Genomic DNA, 23,709 nt, shown 5'->3' with positions numbered 1-23,709 from the left:
TACATTCACGCGACAAATGACCCCGTTCTCAGCAATTATAACACGTGGGTACAAAACCGCCCGTACCACTCTTCTTCACGCTTCCGCCGCCCTCGGAAGTACTCTTACTTTTCTTGTTCGAATGCATCGTAGTCTCGGACTTCCGCTTACTAACATCGGAACCACTCTTCTTTAGGACAAGCGTCTCAAAACCTTTCGCCATGTCAAACAACTCGTCAAAAGTTTTCACCACGTTTACGCTAATCTTCTCTTGATAACTATCGTTCAAGATTCGATAGAAGTCTTCCTTCAACATTTTGTCATTACCGACATACTCCGGGCAAAATTGGGTCTTTGATAAGAATACGGATTTGAGAGTGTTTAAATCCATTGACCCTTGCCTCAAAGCACGCAACTCGTCTTTAAGCTTAGAAAGATCGGCCGAAGTTCGGTACTCCTTGAAAAATTCCGCTTTGAACTCGTCCCAATTGAACTCCATACATTGTTACTCACCATAGAGTTGAATTTTCGCATCCCACCACAACTTGGCGTCGCCCCTTAGCATACTACTACCATACCTCGTCTTCTTATCGAGAGGGCACTCACTAGTACGAAAGGCCCCCTCCATATCGGAGATCCATCGAGCACTCTTAAGTGGATCTCGCTCACCCTCGAAAGTGGGAGGTTGAGCATCCTTGAAGTTTTTGTAGTAGAAGTCGCGCCTTACCATATTATCTTCGTGAAGAACAATCTTAACTTGTTCCTTGACTAGATTGACTACTTGCTCGTCAATCGTATCTAAGAACATCTTTTTAACGTCCTCTAAAAACCCCGCTTTGTGACGTTCGAAGATGGCCTCAACCTTAGCCGTGAACTCGGAGTCCTCGCCTTGATCACCATTATCATGTCCATTCCTCGTCTTCATTCTAAGAAATGAACTCGGTTAGAAACGCAACACGAATAAATTATATACACCGTCGCGAACACTAATCACAATCAAGTAAATACGCCACCGTTCGCACATCCCATCTGGTTCAATACTTGTTGTACATCACTTACTTGACTTGGCTTGCAACCGTAATAATGGTCGCGAAGCATTATTACGCTCACACGTCATGCCGAGCTCATGAATACAACAACTATCTCGCTAGACGTTCAACACAAAACAACATGATTAGTAACAACATAATCAATACATAGTTAGTTCACCTATTCTCTAAGGCACTAACTAAAACCCGAACCGACCCGTAATCCTACAAGTCCCGCATAATAGCACACACAAAAAGTCTAAGTCTAGGCGCCTATCTCAAGTCACCTAAATCCCTTAGACCATGCTCTGATACCACTTGAAACAACCCAACCCGTATTAAAACCGGCCCATAAAAATTTTTCCTTTTAATACGCGTTAAATAATACTTTAGGTCCCAATACACAATTTCCAAAACATATTTGTTACCGAAGTAAGTTCAACGAACTTAAAACATACATTAATAATTTAAACTCCTTAATACAATAATATGTTATTTAAAACATAACCCGAGCATGGTGATTTGGGACTATGCTACCCAAATCCTAATCGAGTCCAAAAGCAAGATCTTCTAAAGCAACCTAGCCAAGATCTCTAATCCCCAAGCTTACCCGAGCCGCCAAGCATGCGAACATATAAAAATGTAAACAACGAGAGGGTAAGCTAATGCTTAGTGAATGCAATACTTATACGCATACATACATAATCTAATTACTTGCATACACCTACACAACAACACAATATCATCAGCATACCACAATAAACGAATAAACGAATACACGAATAATCATACGTACAATGCTAGTAGAACATACACAACCCAATATACACAATGTCGACATTCGACTCGATGGTGGCCGACGAAGAGCGGTAGGTCAAATACGTTAACCACTCACCACCCATCGCAACACGTACGTGGTCGACGAAGAGCGGTAGGTCAAATACGTTAACCACTCACCACTACGCACCATGAGGCCGACGAAAAGTGCAACCGAAACGTTAACACTTACCTCAATCACAAGGATGGCTGACGAAAAGCGAAACCGCTTACCATCCCACGATAAGTGGCCAACGAAGAGCGAATCCCTAAACGGATAACACTCACCACTTACCCATACACACATGTGGCCGACGAAGAGCGATAGGCCAAACGTTAATCACTCGCCACAAAACAAAATATACACATGTGACCGACGAAGAGTGATAGGTCAAACATTAACCACTCGTCACATACCCAAACGCACACATGTAGCCGACGAAGAGTGATAGATCAAACATTAATCACTCGCTACATAACCAATACTAACATGTAACCAACGAAGAGCGATAGGTCAAACATTTATCACTCGTCACATGCCTCACCTCCATTTGTGGTCGACAAAGAGTCATTCCTTACGGAAATCACTCCCCACATTCCAAACACACACATACACACGTGGCCGACAAAGAGCGATAGGTCAAACATTTATCACTCGCCACATACACAAAACGAATATAGCCAACGAAGAGCTATCCACACGGATATCACTCACTATATTTTCCCAACTCAAATGTGGTCCACGAAAAGTGAATCCTAACGGATGTCACTTACCACGTCGCACGCAAGCAACCAAATTATATACATAGGCGTATAAATATTCCACTCACTTCGATTACTTGAAAAGCAATCCCGCTTGAGCTCCAAATCGTCCAAATGCAAATCACCTAAGTAATTTACAAACAAATAAGCTAAACATTCTAGCTTATACCCAAAACACCAATAAGTGCAATATTAACCCATTTGCACTTACTTCCAATTTGACTAAGTCAAATCTCGCCCAAAACACCCATAATCACAATCAACTAGTGATTATATTCTAACACCATATTTTACAAGTCTTACAAGCATAAACTTGCACACCAAACCCAAAACCCGACATTAACAACAATAAACCCGAATCTTGGTGTTAACCTTCAATTAACAACTAAATGGGTTTCACCTATGAATCATACAATCAAAAGCCTTAAACTTGAATGATGAACACGAAAATGAATTTTGGAGTTAGAGCTTACCACTAGTATCACCGTGTAGCTAAGAACGAGGAGAACACACTTGTCAACTACGCCAAAGATCAAAACCCGCTTCTTCCTTTCCAAAATCCCACTTGAAACACTTGGGGTATTTGAGTTTCTTGAGAGAAAATGAAAGAAAAGGAAAAACAAAATAAGAAATGAAATGGGTGGACCAGATTTTAGATCCCCATCTGGCTCAATCGTGAAATGACCAATTTACCCTTGAACTTCATTTAAATTTACAAGAATCTGGTGCCAGTTCGCACCATTTGCCGCGCCGCGGCCTAATTCGTCGCGCCGCGATGATTGCCTTGAACTGGGATCACTTTTAAATGAACTTCTGGTCTGGATTTCTTCGAAACGCCGCGCCGCGACCCTCTTTGTCACGCCGCGACCTATAACTGGGTCTGGGATCATTCTTTGTCGTACTTCTGATCTCAACTTCAGTTCATTGCCGCGCCGCGGCCTCCTTTGTCACGCCGCGACACAAAGCTCGACCTGAGCCCTTCTCTCGCGTATAAGACTTTAACACCCGAACATGTCCCGAACCCTTCATACGCCTATCGTACATACACAATACACTTATAAATCATGTACGGGGAAAAACGGGGTGTTACATCGGTTAGTTGAGGATTTTCTTCTACTTAACCGTTTTATTATTTCCCCCACTGGTTCTTCTTCCGGTTCCGATTCTTCTTCCGGTTCCGATTCTTCTTTCGGTTCCTACTCTTCTTCCGGTTCCTCTTCGGGAACTTGTGAATCAGTCCACGAATCATTCCAATTTACATTTGACTCTTCATTATTATTAGGTGAGTCAATGGGACTTGTTCTAGAGGTAGACATCTATCACATAATATCAAACACGTTAAGAGATTAATATATCACATAATATTCACATGTTAAAAATATATAGTTTCCAACAAAATTTGTTAAGCAATCATTTTTCAAGTAAACACGGTCGAAGTCCAGACTCACTAATGCATCCTAACAAACTCGATAAGACACACTAATACAAAATTTTGATTCTCTAAGACCAACGCTCGGATACCAACTGAAATGTCCCGTTCTTATTGATTAAAAATGTTCCATATTAATTGATTTCGTTGCGAGGTTTTGACCTCTATATGAGACGTTTTTCAAAGACTGCATTCATTTTTAAAACAAACTATAACCTTTATTTCATAAATAAAGGTTTAAAAAGCTTTACGTAGATTATCAAATAATGATAATCTAAAATATCATGTTTACACACGACCATTACATAATGGTTTACAATACAAATATGTTACATCGAAATCAGTTTCTTGAATGCAGTTTTTACACAATATCATACAAACATGGACTCCAAATCTTGTCCTTATTTTAGTATGCAACAGCGGAAGATCTTAGTATTCACCTGAGAATAAATATGCTTTAAACGTCAACAAAAATGTTGGTGAGTTATAGGTTTAACCTATATATATCAAATCGTAACAATAGACCACAAGATTTCATATTTCAATACACATCCCATACATAGAGATAAAAATCATTCATATGGTGAACACCTGGTAACCGACATTAACAAGATGCATATATAAGAATATCCCCATCATTCCAGGACACCCTTCGGATATGATATAAATTTCGAAGTACTAAAGCATCCGGTACTTTGGATGGGGTTTGTTAGGCCCAATAGATCTATCTTTAGGATTCGCGTCAATTAGGGTGTCTGTTCCCTAATTCTTAGATTACCAGACTTAATAAAAAGGGGCATATTCGACTTCGATAATTCAACCATAGAATATAGTTTCGATTACTTGTGTCTATATCGTAAAACATTTATAAAAGCATCGCATGTATTCTCAGTCCCAAAAATATATATAAAAAGGGAGTAATGAAACTCACGCATATAAATATTGTAAAACAGTTAATAAAGCATTTGCATGTATTCTCAGCCCAAAAATGTAATGAGTAAAAAGGGAGCAAATGAAACTCACTTTCACAGATTTTTACTTCGTCGGGAAGTAAGACTTGGCCACTGGTTGATTCACAAACCTATAACAATATATACATATATATCAAAGTATGTTCAAAATATATTTACAAAACTTTTAATACATTTTGATGTTTTAAGTTTATTAAGTCAGATGTCCTCATTAGTAACCTACAACTAGTTGTCCACAGTTAGATGTACAGAAATAAATCGATAAATATTATCTTGAATCAATCCACGACCCAGTGTATACGTATCTCAGTATTGATCACAACTCAAACTATATATATATTTTGGAATCAACCTCAACCCTGTATAGCTAACTCCAACATTCACATATAGAGTGTCTATGGTTGTTTCGCAATATATATATATAGATGGGTCGACATGATAGGTCGAAACATTGTATACGTGTCTATGGTATCTCAAGATTACATAATATACAATATAAGTTGATTAGGTTATGGTTGGAATAGATTTATTACTAACTTTCACGTAGGTAAAATGAGTAGTTTTTATCAATCTTGTTTTACTCGCCATTTCTTCGTTTCTAATCCGTTTTGAGTGATTCCAGTGGCCACGGTTTCGTATTGAACTTAACTTTATGAATCTAAACAGAAAAAGTATAAGTTTATAGTCAGAAATACAAGTTACAAGTTGTTTTTGAAAGAGGTAGTCATTTCCGTCGAAAAAACGACATCTTGATGACCATTTTGAAAAACATACTTTCACTTTGAGTTTAACCATCATTTTTGGATATAGTTTCATGTTCATAGGAAAAATCATTTTTCCAGAAGTATAGCTTTTAAATCAAAGTTCTTCTTAGCTTTTAATTATCCCAACCAAAACAGCCACCGGTTTTACTACGACGGCGTATATCCAGTTTTATGGTGTTTATCGTGTTTCCGGGTTTTAAATCATTAAGTTAGCATATGATATAGATATAGAACATGTGTTTAGTTGATTTTAAAAGTCTAGTTAGAAGGATTAACTTTATTTGCGAACAAGTTTAGAATTAACTAAACTATGTTCTAGTGATTACAAGTTTATAACGTTGAATAAGACAGCTTTTTATGTATGAATCGAATGATGTTATGAACATAATTACTACCTAAAGTTCCTTGGATAAACCTACTGGAAATGAGAAAAATGGATCTAGCTTCAAAGCATCCTTGGATGGCTTGAAAGTTCTTGAAGCAGAATCATGACACGAAAACAATTTCAAGTAAGATTTCCACTCGAAATAAGATTGTTATAGTTATAGAAATTGAATTAAAGTTTGAATATGATTATTACCTTGTATTAGAAAGATAACCTACTGTAAGTAACAAAGGTTTCTTGATCTTGGATGATTACTTGGAATGGATTTAGAAAACTTGGAAGTAAACTTGCAATCTTGGAAGTATTCTTGATTTTATGAAACTAGAACTTTTGGAATTTATGAAGAACACTTAGAACTTGAAGATAGAACTTGAGAGAGATCAATTAGATGAATAAAATTGAAGAATGAAAGTGTTTGTAGGTGTTTTTGGTCGTTGGTGTATGGATTAGATATAAAGGATATGTAATTTTGTTTTCATGTAAATAAGTCATGAATGATTACTCATATTTTTGTAATTTTATGAGATATTTCATGCTAGTTGCCAAATGATGGTTCCCACATGTGTTAAGTGACTCACATGGGCTGCTAAGAGCTGATCATTGGAGTGTATATACCAATAGTACATACATCTAAAAGTTGTGTATTGTACGAGTACAAATACGGGTGCATACGAGTAGAATTGTTGATGAAACTGAACGAGGATGTAATTGTAAGCATTTTTGTTAAGTAGAAGTATTTTGATAAGTGTATTGAAGTCTTTAAAAAGTGTATGAATACATATTAAAACACTACATGTATATACATTTTAACTGAGTCGTTAAGTCATCGTGAGTCGTTACATGTAAGTGTTGTTTTAAAACCTTTAGGTTAACGATCTTGTTAAATGTTGTTAACCCAATGTTTATAATATCAAAAGAGATTTTAAATTATTATATTATCATGAAATTATGATGTACGAATATCTCTTAATATGATATATATACATTAAATGTCGTTACAACGATAATCGTTACATATATGTCTCGTTTCAAAATCATTAAGTTAGTAGTCTTGTTTTTACATATGTAGTTCATTGTTAGTATACTTAATGATATGTTTACTTATCATAATATCATGTTAACTATATATATAACCATATATATGTCATCATATAGTTTTTACAAGTTTTAACGTTCGTGAATCACCGGTCAACTTGGGTGGTCAATTGTCTATATGAAACCTATTTCAATTAATCAAGTCTTAACAAGTTTGATTGCTTAACATGTTGGAAACACTTAATCATGTAAAATAACAATTTCATTTAATATATATATAAACATGGAAAAGTTCGGGTCACTACACCTGTCTCCAGCTCATAATGTTTTGTTTTCTTGTTTTTCAACATATTTTTATAATATATATATAATTTATATAATTTATATTAATTAATTATATATTATATTATATTCTCATGCCTAGTTAACTTGTAATTTTGATTCCGATGCCTTGTACGTTTACGTTCGACTTATGTCCCGGTTCTGGTTTTTCGAATGACGTTTCGTATGCTTAGAAAACTAGCATTTTACATTATGCGACGTGTACCATTATCAATAATTAGACTTTAATCATCGATAGACTATATTACTCGAAGTATAACTTATACATTTGAGTAATTTGGTCATTTGCTTTAATAAATCAACTCCTCGTTGTTTATTAAAATATATTTAATAATATCGAAAAGTTTTATATCTAATTCAATTCTATACATTATCACATTGTAAAATATATATTTTCGTTTAGAAAAATATAAATTTGTATATAATATTTATTTATCAAACGGAACAATAAACGGGTGTTACTATCGTTTACAAAAATAGTTTCGAACCTTAATATATATATATATATATATATATATATATATATATATATATATATATATATATATATATATATATATATATATACAATATATATAAACACTTTTTATATACACGTTGCAAGTTATTTATATAATTAATTCAAATACAGTCAAAAAGGAAAGATTTCTTAAATCAAGGTGGACCTCTCAACAAAGACTTATCACAATACTTACGGGATTTATAATTGTTGAAATATCTACTAATCCAATCATTGGTATTATCTTCTAATTCCGTAGATGAATATATTAAGCATATATTGAGACAAATACGTTTAATGTAAAATATTATACATTTAATACTTTGTTAACGTTTTCAAGTTATAATATATATATATATATATATAATATATATATATATATATATATATATATATATATATATATATATATATATATATATCCATATCCATTTATATATTCGTTCGTGAATCGTCGAGTATAGTCAAAAGGGTAATTGAATATATGAACATAGTTCCAAAATTTTCGAGACTCAACATTACAGACTTTGCTTATCGTGTCGTAATCATATAAAGATTAAGTTTAATTTTGGTTGAAAATTTCTGGGTCGTCACACTAACCCTTAGTTTCGTACCTTTAATAACATCACGAAGATCATAATTTTTCCGGCTAACCACGTCAGTGAACTTTCGACCATCTTGAAACGAGAGAAGTTGGCCTCATTCCAATTAATCGGCTGACGATTGGTGTACGTGTTCTGCCTTGAAACTTTCGGTGCCCTAGAAGTGGCTTTGAAGATTTTTAGAGCTACCCCATTAACTTTTATAACTAGGGTTTTCAGAAATCTATCTCCATCCCCAACATCAGCAAAACGAACGAATGCAAATCTATCCTCATTGCAGAGACGTTTACTGGCCATATAAACATCTCTAAGTGATTCATATTTTTTAAAGAACTTCCATATATCAACCACCATCCAATCATGTGGGAAATTGGAAATCACATAGAGGTTAAATGGTTTTGGTTCGTGCTCATGTTTCGGTTCCCATAGTTGTTTTCGTTGTATCGATCTCATATTCCACCTGTGCTCGCCGCTGTCGTGCCCGTTGTGATGACCCGGAAATTTCTGACCAAATTTAAACTTTATCTTTAAATGATTTAATGTTTTCGACACGATAAGCAAAGTCTGTAAAGTTGAATCTCAAAATTCTTGAACTACTCAATTACCCTTCGATTGTTCTCAATGATTCGCGAACAATTATATGTAAATATATATATATATATATATATATATATATATATATATATATATATATATATATATATATATATATATACTATAACTTGAAAACGTAACAAAGTGTTGTGTATATGATATTGTGCATAAAACTTATTGGTTTGATTATCTAATTGATATAATTACATAAGTTAACTAGAACGTTTAAGATGAACCAGTAAAACACTAAATTGCTACAGTATTTTCGAATTGCTACAGTACCCGAAAAGCTACAGTGTTTTCGAAAATCACTATTTGCTACAGTAAAAAAACTTTGCTACAGTAAAACACTATTTCAAAATGAAAATGTGTATATGTATATATATATATATACTACGAGACGATGATTTATAGAAGCAAATAACCAAAACACTTAATTGATTAAAGCTACACTTCGAGTGACATAGTTTATCAATGATTAAGTTTAATTTTTGATAAAGGTACACGTCGCGTAACGAAAAGTACTAGTTTTCTCAGTGTACGAAAGAACGTTCGAAAAACTAGAACCGGGACATAAGTCGAGTGACGACGTACGACTTATCGGAACGAAAATTACAAGTTAACTATGCACGTGAATTTAATATAATATATAATTAATTATATAAATTAAATATATTATAAATATAATTAATAAATATGTCGACGAGGTACATGATAAAACATTGTGAGCTGTAAAACCAATCCATGCGATCGCATGGGAATTGGTCATGGGAGCCATGCGATCGCATGGTGACAGATCCCAGCAAACATCTATAAATTTCGACGATTTTTGTTCATTTGTTGCACAATTACTCCCTCTGTTATATTATTATTATTATTATTATTATTATTATTATTATTATTATTATTATTATTATTATTATTATTATTAAGATTAATATTATTATTAATCTTATTATTATTAGTATTATTAATAATTAGTATTATACATAAAATACTACGACGAGGTTATGAGCGTGTCACTTTCAAAAATGGGTTTTCGAGCGGGATAGAGCTAAGGAAATTATGAGCTATTGCCATGGAGGTTATGGGTAATGTTCATGGGTAATATTCGCAAGTCAAACCTAGTGTTTATCATCTCCGTTACGTCTACGTACTTTCCTGCAATATTGAATCACAATATTGATACGTGAGCATTCATATCTTATCTTTTATATATTAATTGTGTATACATGTCTAGTGCTCGAGTATATATATTTATGCATGCATGTATGCTAAATTTCGTCGTTAAACAGTTTATAATGAATCACGAATTAAATATATATATTACTGGTAAATGGTATATGATATACATGTTTTTGGAAAGCTGGCGAAAAATCAACAACTTTTCATTTAGATATCGAATAATTTCGATGAACGGATTAAAAGATATGATCAACTGAATTATGATTGACGTTAATTAAAATTGCTTTTGAATCTACAATTAAGATTTAAACAACTTGTTTACGAGATTGATAAATTGGATTTTTTGAATATTACCAACCGAGTAAATGAATCTTTATATAAGGTACGTCTCGTTTTGTTAAACAACTGTCAAAATTGACTTTTTGAAACGACTTTGGATAACTTTTGTATGTCGATATCGAGCATTAGGATTGTGATACACAATGACCTGACCTAGCTTGATAGACATTTATTGACCAACATATGTTCTCTAGGTTGAGATCTACGGTTATTTGGTAATCCGAGTTTCGATCACATTTTGGTGAACGACTTTATATGCTGCTAAGGTGAGTTTCATTTGCTCCCTTTTTAAATGCTTTTGCAATATATATTTTGGGCTGAGAATACATGCACTTTATTTTAAACGCAATGGATACAAGTACATACTTAATTCTACACTGAGTTTGAACCGAAAATCCCTTAGCTTTGGTAACTAGTAACTGTCAGTTATAAGAACTGGTGGGCGCGAGTAGTTGTATATGTATCCATAGGGCTTGACATCCCCGTCTGTTCCAGGTATAGAAACCCTAGCCTGAACTATAAAACAGACGTATACTATTTGAGTTTAGTACACGTTGTATTGCGTGTATTGTACATGTTAGTTGCATGTATGTTAAAACAGGGGTACTTATTATAACGTTAAAGCTTAGTTACCAGGGTGCTCAATCTTGTAGAATATTTGATAAACGTTTCTGGATGAAACAACTGAAATCTTGTGATCCACTTTTATATACAGATTATGCGAAATACTAAAACTATGAACTCACCAACCTTTGTGTTGACACTTGTTAGCATGTTTATTCTCAGGTTCCTAGAAGTCTTCCGCTGTTTGCTTATATGTTAGACAAGCTATGTGCATGGAGTCTTACATGGCATATTTATCAAGAAAACGTTGCATTCACCAAATCATCACCATGTATCTTATTTTGACTGCATTGTCAATGGAAGTACTATTGTAAACTATTATTTACGGTGATTGTCTATATGTAGAAATCATCAGATGTCGAAAACCTTTGATTTAAATATTCATTTATGGTGTGCCTTTTCAAAAGAATGCAATGTTTACAAAACGTATCATATAGAGGTCAAATACCTCGCAATGAAATCGATGAATGACGTGTTCGTCCATATGAATTTGGAGCGATCATCACACCCGTCCTCGCCGCCTCTCTCTCTATCTAGTTTTATCTATCATCTCTTTTTTCTTTCCCAGAATCTGTTACACCAAAAACTTTAACGATTTTTCCTAACTAATTCTTCATGTCTTACGCTCTCACCTCAAACTTTAACTCATTTAAATTAATTTTTAAATACAATAAATAAATAAAAATAATATTTAACTAATAAAAATAAAATATTACATTAATTTAAACATTATATTAATAACTAAAATTACAATAATTAAAACGTACTAAAAAATTACAATTATTTAAAGTCTTATAAAATAAAAAATTACAATCATAAAAAACGTCCTAACAGTTAAAGAAATAGAGATTGTGTGCGTAAAAATGATTATGAATGTATGTGTATTTATAAAATTAAGTGTTTAAGAAAAGTTATATACCAACGTCAAACCATTGGCACATTTTTGAAATGTTTTAAATTTTTTATTAATGGCAAAAAAAATAAAAAATATAGATGTGGATCCCACCAATCTCCCGATTGTTTTGTTAGGACCGGGTTGAAAATCCGGTCCGTTTGCCTCTCGGGATTCATTCAGGATTCAAACCTGGTCCGCCTACCCCTCGGGATGGTTTAAGGATTGGGTTCCTGCAATGGGATTAGGGTTTCCTCTCGAAAGCATGTGTGTGCGCGTGACATATGATCACGAAGATGGTTAACTCCCTACTGGGTGATGCCGACAACTCGGCATTTAAAAGAAAAGAACTTTTTAAATATACTTGTCAAAAGAAAAAGGTTAGATATTCTATACAACTTTATGTATTATAACATGCTTTGACTTTTTTAGGCAAATAACGTAATAACATTAAAACAGATCTGAATATTAACAAGTAGAACTGATACAGTGATACCAAAACGAGCTCTTACCTAACTAAACATTATCTATATTTAATGATTCTTAAGGACATAACTAACTTAATCACTTAATGTAGATAATGTTCTAAAAAGTTATGAAAATTTACACTTAGATTTTGTTAAATAAATACTTTGAGTTATGCCATTACAGTTAGGAGTGATAATTTGTATATCACTAAAAATTTCTAAAGGTGATATGCATTATAATTGTGTGTTTTACAATAATGTAGAGCATTGTTAGTGGTGTACAAATAAATTTTAGTGTACACTTCTCGTAAGTTAGTCCAAGTATTTTTTTTTCTTTTTCTTTTTAACATGTTAACCTCCTTGAGATTCGATTTTCTAACATGTAATTTTGATGTTTATTTAATAATATCGATTTATGTTTGATTCATTGTGTTTACTCTTCCAATTGATGTGATCTGAGCTTGTATAATGTTGTTAAAGATCCGTAATTAAACATTTGGACTATCAAGGTTTTTATAATTATTATACTTGCTATCAATCACACTTTTACAAATCAATATAAGATGATTAATTTGCGTACAAAAATACAGGTTTAGAAATTTGAAGCAAAAACAATAGAAATATCTCAACCTCATGCATTATTACCATCAGGTAATCTGAATACACTATAATACTATATACAGAAATTATATGTACTAAATGATTTTGATTATAAGAAAACACAAATAAAGAAAGTATCAAATAATAAATAATAGAAGCATTAGCTATCATCCAAAATGAATTACAAATAATGATTATATAAAGTCAACCAATTAAACCATACAAAGACAATAAAACTAAACCATTGCCAATAACACAGTTAGACAACCATACATGCTTATAATTTCACCCTAAACTTGCAAGTAGTTTTTTTAATGCTAATCAGACTATTTGTTGATAAACTATCAACAATTAAAATGCACTTCCCCACTACTTTTACCTTCATCAACTTCATCTTTCCAAGTTCAATCTTCACAGGAACATTGATTTTCAAGTCCAGTGGAATCTGACCCGTTTGTTGTTGTTCTTGTAACGCAGCCATTAACGTCCTTCCGTATTGATTCTGACCCGATAAAGCAACATTTAGTACAGTTTTGTTCTGGTGACCTTGGTAGAATTTTGGTATAGAACCTTGACATAAGTTTGTGTTCTTGTACCATACACTTAAATGACTCCCTTTTTGATAAAATATTCCTATTTTCTTGTTTGGGTTGATGGCAGTTATCCGGACGTTAAATTGTGTATATAGAGAAAAATCAACTGGATTAAGACTTAACTGAGTTATCGTTAAGTTATCAACTGAGTAATTTGGTACTTTTGGTTTGAAAACAAGGAAGATGATACCAACAATTGCTGCAAGAATGATGATGAGTATGATCAAGATAAATAGTGACCAACATACGCATTTGCGCCATGAAAAACCTTTTTGGTTTTTCGTTTGTGGTGGTGGTGGAGGTAGTGGTGGTGGTGGTGGTATTGATGGTGGTCGTAGTTGTTGGCCGAGATTTGGTGGTGGGATGGCGATCTTTACGTTCCCATCGGCTACCGGATGAATTTTCTTGACAGTGGGATCACTTATTTTATGATTCATGATGTTTTGGATTTTGTTTTGGTGATTGAATCAAAAAAGAAATGTGGTTAGGAATGAAAATGTGAGAATATATGGGTAGGAAATCTTGACACTTGAAAAAAAAGAATATGGAGTAAGGTATAAAAGGAGTAATAGTGTTAGTGTTAGGTCAGCTACAACTGCAACTTCTACTACAATACGTGTTCTATGATCTATTTAAAAAAGTTCATATATAAAAACAAACTTACTTTATATGAACATCTACTATTTATTTATGTTTGTTTTATTTACTTTTTGATGGATTAATCATTTCTAGGTTTTGCTAATGATAAAGTATTTGAAGAATCGGAAATTGTGTAAGAATAACTAATAACCCTTTATAGTTGGATTCTCATAATTTTTTTAAGTTATTTTTTTTTTTTTTTTTTTTTTTTTTTTTTTTTAAGAAGCAAATCAACAGATGAAGATTTAAACCTTGCAGGTATTGTTGGAAGATGTGGTCAACCAATGTAAGAATGTCATGGTTGTTGACTAAACAAATAATTAGGTTATTTAGTTATACTTTTTGGATGAGTTAAAGTTCATTGTTAGTAAAACAAGTGTTCAGTAACCAACTTTGACGTGTATATAATATTTAAATATAAATATAAATATAGATGAGAATAATAATGTTTAGAAAATGGTCGAAAACCAATGGCAGTTTGGCATGTCATTAGCAGACATGTAACTGAATAATTTCATATGTACTATATTAAAACTTGATTTTAGGTATAACTACGATTACATTTGTTCTGTGCTAGCATATTACTAATGGTAAAATTAACTAGAAGGCCATTAATAAAAAACTAATGAAAAATAAAAACTAAAAGCACACCTGTTTGTCAAAAATGAATAAAGCAACTGAGATCAAAATAAGCATAAAATTACGAGTACCCATCACGGCATTACATAGTTCTTTCGTGACAACTTAAAAATAGTAACACCAAAAACATTATAGCATTGTTCAAATATCAGTTTCGTTTACAAAATCGTAACAATAACAAGGAAATCTCCCATTAAAGACCACCCCAAAGGATCGGTCTATGAAGCACTTACACGGCACAGATAATAGCGTTGTTTGGTTACAAGATGGTATTATAAGTTGTTAACTAGAATGGTCTTCTCTTTAAGTTGAAATGAAATGAAATACATACCCTTATTATCAGGTATCTTTAAATATCCTCATTATACATAAAAGATTTACACAAACTTCACTCGATCGAACGCCATAACCAATAGCCCAACCAACTCATCAACCAACCGTCTTTATTGTTGCCAGTTATTGTACTGTTGGCCACGGTTTCCTCCCATTGTATTGCCACGACCACCACCGGGCCCGCCAGCCCCGCTATAAGATCCACCCCCACCACCTTGAGAATAGTTTGGTGGACCAACTACATAACCACTATTACCTCCGCTACCCCGACCGTACGTTTGCGGCGGAGGATACGGGCCGCTGCCGCGATTTGGGTGGTGATTGTATCCGGCAGAGGGGTTTCCGCCCTGCGGGTATCGGCTGGATCCCGCTGAAGGTCCGCCACGGCTCTTGCTGTAATGATGGCCTCCGGGTCCACCTGCTGCGACCAGCTGAGGTTGGGAACCGTGCATTGGTGCGTTTGGAGGTCCGGGTCTCATTTGCCCATGAGCTTGGCCAGACTGCTGTTGCATTGGTGGTGGTATACGGGAATGTTGCTGTTGTTGGTGTTGTAGTTTTTGACGTTTTGCTGCTTCGTCATGTTGTCTCTGTTGCTGTCGCTTTTTCTTGGTCTGGAACTCGTGTGACGCTTCGTACTTTGGTAAACTGGACAAAAAATCCGTCCGATGTCAAATAAATAAGGTATTTCTTTGTATTAAACTACTGTATGATATTACAATGGTGATGGAACTTGCAAGAAATAAAAAGATTCCAGGTGATTTTATGCATATTAATACACTTCTGATGACCTTTTACCTGGTTGACCGGTTTACCTTTAGTTAAATCTTTTTAGTTTTAGCTCATTTAAACCGTTTGAAATGTAACATAACCCCAGAAGTTCAGGCCTACCTCTTTGGATCACAAGGTAACGGGTCAATCCAGAAATACTCGGCATCAAGTGCATCCTTGGCTGATATTCTCTACATAATTAACAGTCGAAAAGAAGGTCAATAGTCAGCATATATAATTTCAACAAGATACTTTGGTGCAAATAACTCGTGGAATGTATAAACATGCAAAAAAAAAAAGTGTATCAGCTCAAAAATGAATAATCTAGTTAAACCAGCTTAGATTGGTATGTGTAATGCCATTAGTGTTATCGAAATTACATTCAGAGGATTACGCCATTTCCGAACTATAAACTTATCAAAAAAATAAACTCCCAACCCAGAAAAGTTAACTACATTTACCACTGATGTCATCAACCATTAGAAAATCATAATTTAATACTTAATTGTAAGGGAAAAAGATAAAAGAACTGTGCAAAATCTGATGATAAAACTGACAAAACCTGTAGGCATACTTATCGAGGTGTTTGTCGAAGCATACAAGTCTAATAAAGCAATACGATCAATACCTGAGAAGGATCGAGAGTGAGCATTTTTTCAAGCAACTCCAAAGCATGACGATCAAAGCTACATGGAGAAATCGAAAACAATATAAAATGTAACCTAAATTCAGATACTGTTGAATATATGAATTCGTATACGTACTGTCTGAAGACCTCCCGAAGACGCCTTTTCAGAGGTCTCGAAGGCTTGAAGTTGTTGTACCAAGGAATCTTAGAAACCCCAGGCCAGTTAATCTCATCAGGGGCCCCACACAGTTCAAATATTTTACTTAGCTGTTCCGGCTAGAATATTTATATAATGGCCAAAAACAAATGGCTAATTAGTTTTGATATTCAGTGAGACTATCATGATGGTAACAATGACTACAAACACATGTGATATGCATGAATTCATTTAATGCTGTGTAAAATATTTATAAAAAAAAAATTCAATAGTCAGATTGGTGTTAATTCTTTAACCAACCATATATCCGTGATATCTTTGTTGGTTATTCATCTAATATATATTTCAACATCAATTTTTAAATATCGGGCTAGGACACGCACTGCTCAAGTAGCAATTTTTGCCATGCATACAATTAACATTTACTGTTAACCCTTAAACATTTAGAATATAAACGATTACCTCGTCTTTACCAGGGAAAATTGGTTTCCCGTGAAGAAGCTCGGCAAAAATACACCCAACAGACCACATATCCACGGCTGGACCATACTTTGTGGTCCCTAGCAGCAACTCTGGCGGTCTAACAAATCGTAGTGAAGTTAGAAATTAATAAACAAGTACATAACAATGTTAACACAATGTGTGAGTACATCATCCAATACGTGTTTCTTTCTAGAAAGTAAAAAAATTGTATCTTTCATATGATCTTGCTTTTGCAACATCACTAGATTTATCTTCTAGACACTGGATCAACATTTCTAGTTGGTTTTTAATAAAAGTTGACAAAATTTAAATACTTGAATGTTATGTTTCTTCCATGGAATGACACGTTAATAAGCATAGAGGGAGCAGATGTAGTACCTATACCATAAAGTGATCACACGGTTTGTAAGGTTACCGTTGTGATCATTTGAAAATGAACGAGCAAGACCAAAATCTGCTAGCTTCAAGTTTCCTTCATTGTCTATTAGAAGATTGGAACCTGCAAGCACAATTAGTCAGACATCAGACCCATAAAGAGATTAAAGATCAATCACTGTACTCTCAATTGTCATCAACACGATATGAGATTTAAGATTTTATTTAAAAAAATATATAATAATAAAATTAAAAAAAACACACCAGGGAGATTAAAGTAAGCTGTCAAGCAAATTAGAAGGAGAAAACAATACAATACATAAAATATAGTTGGAAATATTATACTCGCAAACTACAAGAAATGTAACGTTAAATACAAAGACAACGCCACTGTTTAACTGTTTTCGTGCTCGTATACTTCTTGTACCATTACCAACTTAAAAGTGAGTTAGGATAGTAACTAGCGAAAAGATAAATATTACATTTAAAGTATAAATTCATATGCAAGTACGGGACAATAGAAAGTTATTGTGAAGACTAAAGATAATTAGAAAAAGGGAATGGTAACAAACCAATATTTCTCTGTACAATAAACTAAATCATTATTGTGAACCTCTGCTTTGCAGATGATTTGTTTCTATTTTCTTATGCTAGCACAGGTTCGGTCAAGATTTTAGCAGATTCATTAGAGGAGTTCAAAAACTGCTCTGGATTAGTTCCTAGCATGGCCAAAAGTTCGGGTTTTTTTGCTCATGTTTCGGATCAGTTAAAAGGACAGCTTATGGCGATCATGGATTTTGAGGAGGGTAAACTTCCTATCCGCTATCTTGGTGTTCCTTTGTTGTCCTCAAGGTTGCAATATCGTGACTGTAAAATATTGGTTGAGAAGGTCCAAAGACGTATTTCAGATTGGAAAAACAAGACCCTATCTTTCGCAGGTAGGATGCAATTAATTAATTCGGTTTTGGCCTCGATGCACATTTACTGGGCGTCGGTTTTCCTTCTTCCGGATGCTATTATGAAAGATATTGAGAAACTTTTAAGGGGTTTCTTATGGTGCCATGGAGAGATGAAGAGAGGAAAGTCCAAAGTTAAATGGAGTACAGTTTGTCTTCCAAAAGCTGAAGGTGGTTTGGGAATTCGAAGTTTAAAGATGTGGAATGTTGCTCTCATGACATCTCATATTTGGCGTCTTTTCTCCAATAAGAACTCTCTTTGGGTTAAATGGATTCATTCATACCGTTTGAAGAGTCATAGTTTTTGGGACGTTAAGATTGTAGCTACTGATAGTTATGGGTGGAAAAAATTGTTGCGTATTCGAAATGTAGTGCGGCCTTCCTTGGTGCATGAAATTGGAAATGGCAGTAGCACAAATGTATGGTCAGACTATTGGTGTGAACTTGGGCAGTTATCAGCGATTGTTCCCAGCAGAAGCATTTATCGTGCAGGCTTCAGTGCTAAGTTGGTGGTGTCTGATGTTATTCGGCATGGTGATTGGTGTTGGCCTCCATATTGGCAGCACTTGTTTCCATCTATATGGGTTGTCCAGGTCCCAAATTTAAACCAACTTGAAGATAAGCTCATGTGGAAAAATGCACAAGGAGGGCTCAAAGAATTTTCTGTGAACGAGGTGTGGAATTCCATAAGGCCTCAAGCTGTGGAAGTTTCATGGTATCGATTGGTATGGTTCGGGCAATGTATTCCCCGACACACTTTCATTATGTGGCTCTTGATGGGGGAAAACCTGAAGACGCAAGATAAATTGAAGGTGTGGGAAATCCACGATAATACTAATTTGTTATGTGTGTTTTGTAGCTTACAACCGGATTCTCATGATCATTTATTTTTTGAGTGTTCTTTCACTGCTCAAGTTTGGCAAAAGGCTGCTAAAATGTGTCTGATTCCGTTGTCGAGCAACAAGTGGAAGGATATTAGAGATGAGCTGAGCAAGGTAAGGGGATGGAATGTCACTAGTGTGGTGTCCACAAAGCTTTTGGTCGCTGCTACGGTGTATTTCATTTGGCAGGAAAGAAATGCTAGGTTTTTTACACAGACTCGCAGATCTGTGGAGCAAGTTTTTGAGGTTATTTTCGCTACTGTCCAGATGAAGCTTATGTCTATTAAATTCAGAGAGTCGGATCAAGTGAAGCTGTTGAAGAATAATTGGAAAATCCCTTAATTTGTTTTTATTGTCGGGTTGTAGGCTTAGGCCTTTGCTAGAAGTCTAGCTGGTTTGTCTAGGGGCCTCAAGACTCACTTGAGGTGTATGAACGCAATTGTTCCATTCTTGTATTATTTTTAATAATATTCACCGGGGAAACCCTTTACCCAAAAAAAAAAAAAACTAAATCATTAGTAGAGAAGCAGAAAGAGTCATATAAAGCCTTTATGATTCTTCTAGTTTCTCTTATTTAGACAACATGAGCTACCAGATTCGTTTGGTACTACCTTTTTTTACTCATAACCACTTGCACGAGCTGAATGTAATTTATTTATACATATGAAAATGAAGACCTTGGCTGGATACCTCAAAAGCACTAAGATTTTCTTCCTAGTCATCAATCAGATTTACATCCTCATTTATCTCTTTTTTTCCCTGAACTTCTACTTCATGGTATGTTTCAGATTAACACATGCTGTATATGCAACTATTGATAACTTTATTGAGTTTAGAGGTTCGAAAGATATCAGACAATTATGATTGTCCCAGCTTTCATATGTCTTGCCATTTTTATTCAGAAATCAAATAGCTTGCACTGACAATACCTTTGATGTCACGATGAAGTACTTGATTTACATGACAGTAGTGAAGCCCTGTCAAAAGCTGTCTCATATAACACTTAAAAAAAGAGGAGTTTGTAAGTATACCATATGACTGTTCACAAATAGAACGAACAGTAACATAGTAAAACATTAGTACCTTAATCTGCGGAACCGAAAACCTCATCCCAGGACGATCAGCAAGGCCAGTTAAGTCATGGTCCATGTACTCAAAAACCATGTAAATGCCACCTTTATATTTATTACCATCTGCAGATTATTGTTAATCAAATCAATTATTCCTAAAAAAAAATAGAAGACAGATAATAATGTTTGCGCAATACAATAAATGCAAACACTTGCCTGGCCTCCCTTGTTCATCTTTCTCAGGACCTACACAGCAATACACACATATTGAATGTCATTAGTGGTATCATATATCTTTTAAGTTTGCGTTCATAGTAAAAAAGGATGAAAACAACAACCGCGACATTAGACGATTAGATGTAAGTTACCTGGAGATGTAACAATCTCTTTAAGCTTTATTACATTCTCGTGATGCAGCTTCTTTAAGATTTTAATCTCACGTATCGCAGTTATGGGAAACTGTAGATTTAATGCAAATGTAGGCAAACCAGAGAAAAAGAATCAAGACTTAATCGAGGACATTAACTTTAAAAATATTCTCGTTATTTTTGTGTTAAAGAACTACGGAGTATGTTTTATGCAGGAAAACAAAGAATGTATTACCCCCTCTCGTTCATTGTCCATCCGTATCTTCTTCAGAGCAACAATTTCCCCTGTTCGGATTTCCCTGGCCATGTACACTTGACTGAAAACAAAAAGTTTCAAACTTTATTATACGTGTTCAAATATAATCAACAGGCAACAGTAAAACCAAATTGAATGGTAAATTTCGACAAAAACCACATCTGAAATAGCTTGATTCGAGTAAAGATGAAAATAAGCACACATATGAGGATTTAAGACCAAAACGACTCCAACACATACACAGCTTTTCACCACATAGTACCAAATTCTAAGAGTATACAGCATACACATTCTAATGAAAAAATTTAACACCGTAAAATCTTCCAACTTGAAATCTTTATGAAAATCTTCGTAAATCATGGAAAAGAACATACATTTGGATAAGGATCAGATGAGAAGCCAAATGTATATCAAGTAGTCATGCCAAGCAAGATGACGTAACATTCTTATGAGGACACATGCAAAAATTGATACTTGCTCTATTCCATAAATAACCGTACACTTATGAGACAATAAAGTGTACAGATATACTGTATTATGTTAGTATTTTTACACCTTTTGAAGTCAAATCACATCCACATATTGGTTTTGTTCAATTAGAGATAAAGTATGATAGCATAAAAATGAACACGTAGCTCTTCTGTGCTGAAAAAAGGTGACACATAGTGAGCATAACTCACATACAGCAAGCCAACTTTCTGTCATAGCACAACTTTGACAGATATACCCTTCAAACCTCAAAGGGAAGGTGGGAAATTAAACTCTATTATGATACTGCTTTTTAGCCATTCTATGTCTCTACCCCATATTATATCTGCAAAGTTTGAACTTTGTGCTTCAAAATATTCTAATGGTTACAATGTGAATGTCACTGCATCCATATACCCTTGATAGCAATCTTAGTGAGGAACGTTAACCTATGCACCTGTTCTACCATTTACACACATATAGGAAGCAAGGGGGCATCTATATCAAGTGATACCAACGTTACTCATCTGATTAGTATGATATCAGCGAGCAATCATAAGAAAGTACTTATTTTTTTACTCAAGTGTTTTTACGCGGCCTGTCGAGGTATCCCGACATCCCGTGACCTAGGGCAGCTCATTGATCCCTAATTTTACTCAGATGTTCATCTAAATTGGCAAACCTAATTAGCATTGAAGTCTTAACTAATAAAGTGGAGTGTAACTACAACAACATAAATCAGTTCTTTAGCAAATAACCTAGGGCAGCTCATTGATCCCTTATTTAATCCAAAATTCAAAAATTCTACAGTAAGTCCATCAATTAGATGCATAAAATTAACAATTAAAGTTACAAAATTGAAACTTGATGGAATATACAAATTTTTATAAGTGTAAGAATAAAAAGATATATAAAAAGAAAGAAAAAAAATACCCATAAGTTCCTTCGCCGATTTGCTCTAGTTTTTCGAAACAGTCGACGCTACGGGAGCCCCATGTCGGCGATTCGGTTGTGTTTAGCTGTCCCGGTAGTGCTACTGACATCGCTACACTCCGGCCGATTAAAGTAGCTCCGGCGAACGTTACACAGATGAATTTCTAGGGTTTATTGTTGTCGTAAATAAATAAATAAATGGGGTCAGGTCAAGGGCAGCTGCTTGACTTTTATTGTCGACTCAATTATGATGGTTAAAAAGTGGGTTAACGCTTTCAAAATTTACATTTTTTACCATGTAGTCTCTACGTATTGAAGAACGGTAAAAAGTTTGAAATTTAGAGAAATAAAAAGTAACTAATGAAAAGACATGTGAAATCACGAATTTGTTTAAACGACTATTGATAATTGATAAATAAACATTATAAGATTATAAGATAAAATAATTATAATTCCATATTTTCGATTGACAAAAATTCATGAAAATAATGTCATGTATTACACAAAAGAATGCACGTAAAAGAATGCCATGATGAACATACATTTTCAGTTCACCATTCGATTTCTCTATTAGTCAAAGCTATTTGAACACATATTATCACATCAACATTCAAAAAATGGCAATAATATTATTTTGATCTCACATCACATACAGCTCGTATCACCTTATTATGCGTAGAAAGTAGAAACTACAACATCATCAGATTTCATCATAATGTCTTTAACCCCTTGAGAGTCCTCTCATTCTGAACAACAATTTCAAAAACTTACGGCTGCAAACTTAATCCTTGTCATTATTTACACCAGAATGTTTTAAGTCACAACAATATCTTATGCGTAAAAACAACA

General features: G+C 34.2%; 2 protein-coding genes across 2 annotated transcripts; both read right to left on the bottom strand.

Annotated features, from left to right (window-relative positions):
- Nucleotides 1–13,565: 13,565 nt before the first annotated feature.
- LOC139859789 (NDR1/HIN1-like protein 6) lies at nt 13,566–14,347 on the bottom strand. Its single transcript, XM_071848567.1, has one exon. It carries the CDS (start codon nt 14,341–14,343, stop codon nt 13,591–13,593), a length of 753 nt encoding a protein of 250 aa, XP_071704668.1. The 5' UTR covers nt 14,344–14,347; the 3' UTR covers nt 13,566–13,590.
- Nucleotides 14,348–15,299: 952 nt separating this feature from the next.
- On the bottom strand, nt 15,300–23,042 carry LOC139886436 (cyclin-dependent kinase C-2-like). The gene is made up of 12 exons (XM_071870257.1): nt 22,861–23,042; nt 21,439–21,520; nt 21,204–21,294; nt 21,052–21,081; nt 20,849–20,958; nt 20,695–20,767; nt 17,932–18,052; nt 17,533–17,650; nt 17,050–17,189; nt 16,914–16,971; nt 16,406–16,476; nt 15,300–16,162 (listed from the first exon to the last, which is right to left on the bottom strand). Exons 1-12 carry the CDS (start codon nt 22,968–22,970, stop codon nt 15,628–15,630), a joined length of 1,539 nt encoding a protein of 512 aa, XP_071726358.1. The 5' UTR covers nt 22,971–23,042; the 3' UTR covers nt 15,300–15,627.
- Nucleotides 23,043–23,709: the final 667 nt, after the last annotated feature.

This window comes from Rutidosis leptorrhynchoides, chromosome 1 (genome assembly GCF_046630445.1).
Source record: "Rutidosis leptorrhynchoides isolate AG116_Rl617_1_P2 chromosome 1, CSIRO_AGI_Rlap_v1, whole genome shotgun sequence".
NCBI classification, from domain to species: Eukaryota; Viridiplantae; Streptophyta; class Magnoliopsida; order Asterales; family Asteraceae; genus Rutidosis; species Rutidosis leptorrhynchoides.
The sequence above is the reverse complement of the archived record's forward strand: the minus strand, read 5'-3'. Positions and strand labels throughout refer to the sequence as shown.

What these genes read in the sequence shown, in the direction of transcription:
- LOC139859789 (XM_071848567.1), bottom strand. Translation starts at nt 14,343, where the DNA reads ATGAATCATAAAATAAGTGATCCCACTGTCAAGAAAATTCATCCGGTA.
- LOC139886436 (XM_071870257.1), bottom strand. Translation starts at nt 22,970, where the DNA reads ATGTCAGTAGCACTACCGGGACAGCTAAACACAACCGAATCGCCGACA. An exon ending in ATCGGCGAAGGAACTTATGG is followed by an intron (nt 21,521 to 22,860) that starts GTATTTTTTTTC and finishes TTTTGTTTTCAG; the next exon opens with TCAAGTGTACATGGCCAGGG. An exon ending in CTTCGGGAGGTCTTCAGACA is followed by an intron (nt 16,972 to 17,049) that starts GTACGTATACGA and finishes TTCTCCATGTAG; the next exon opens with CTTTGATCGTCATGCTTTGG.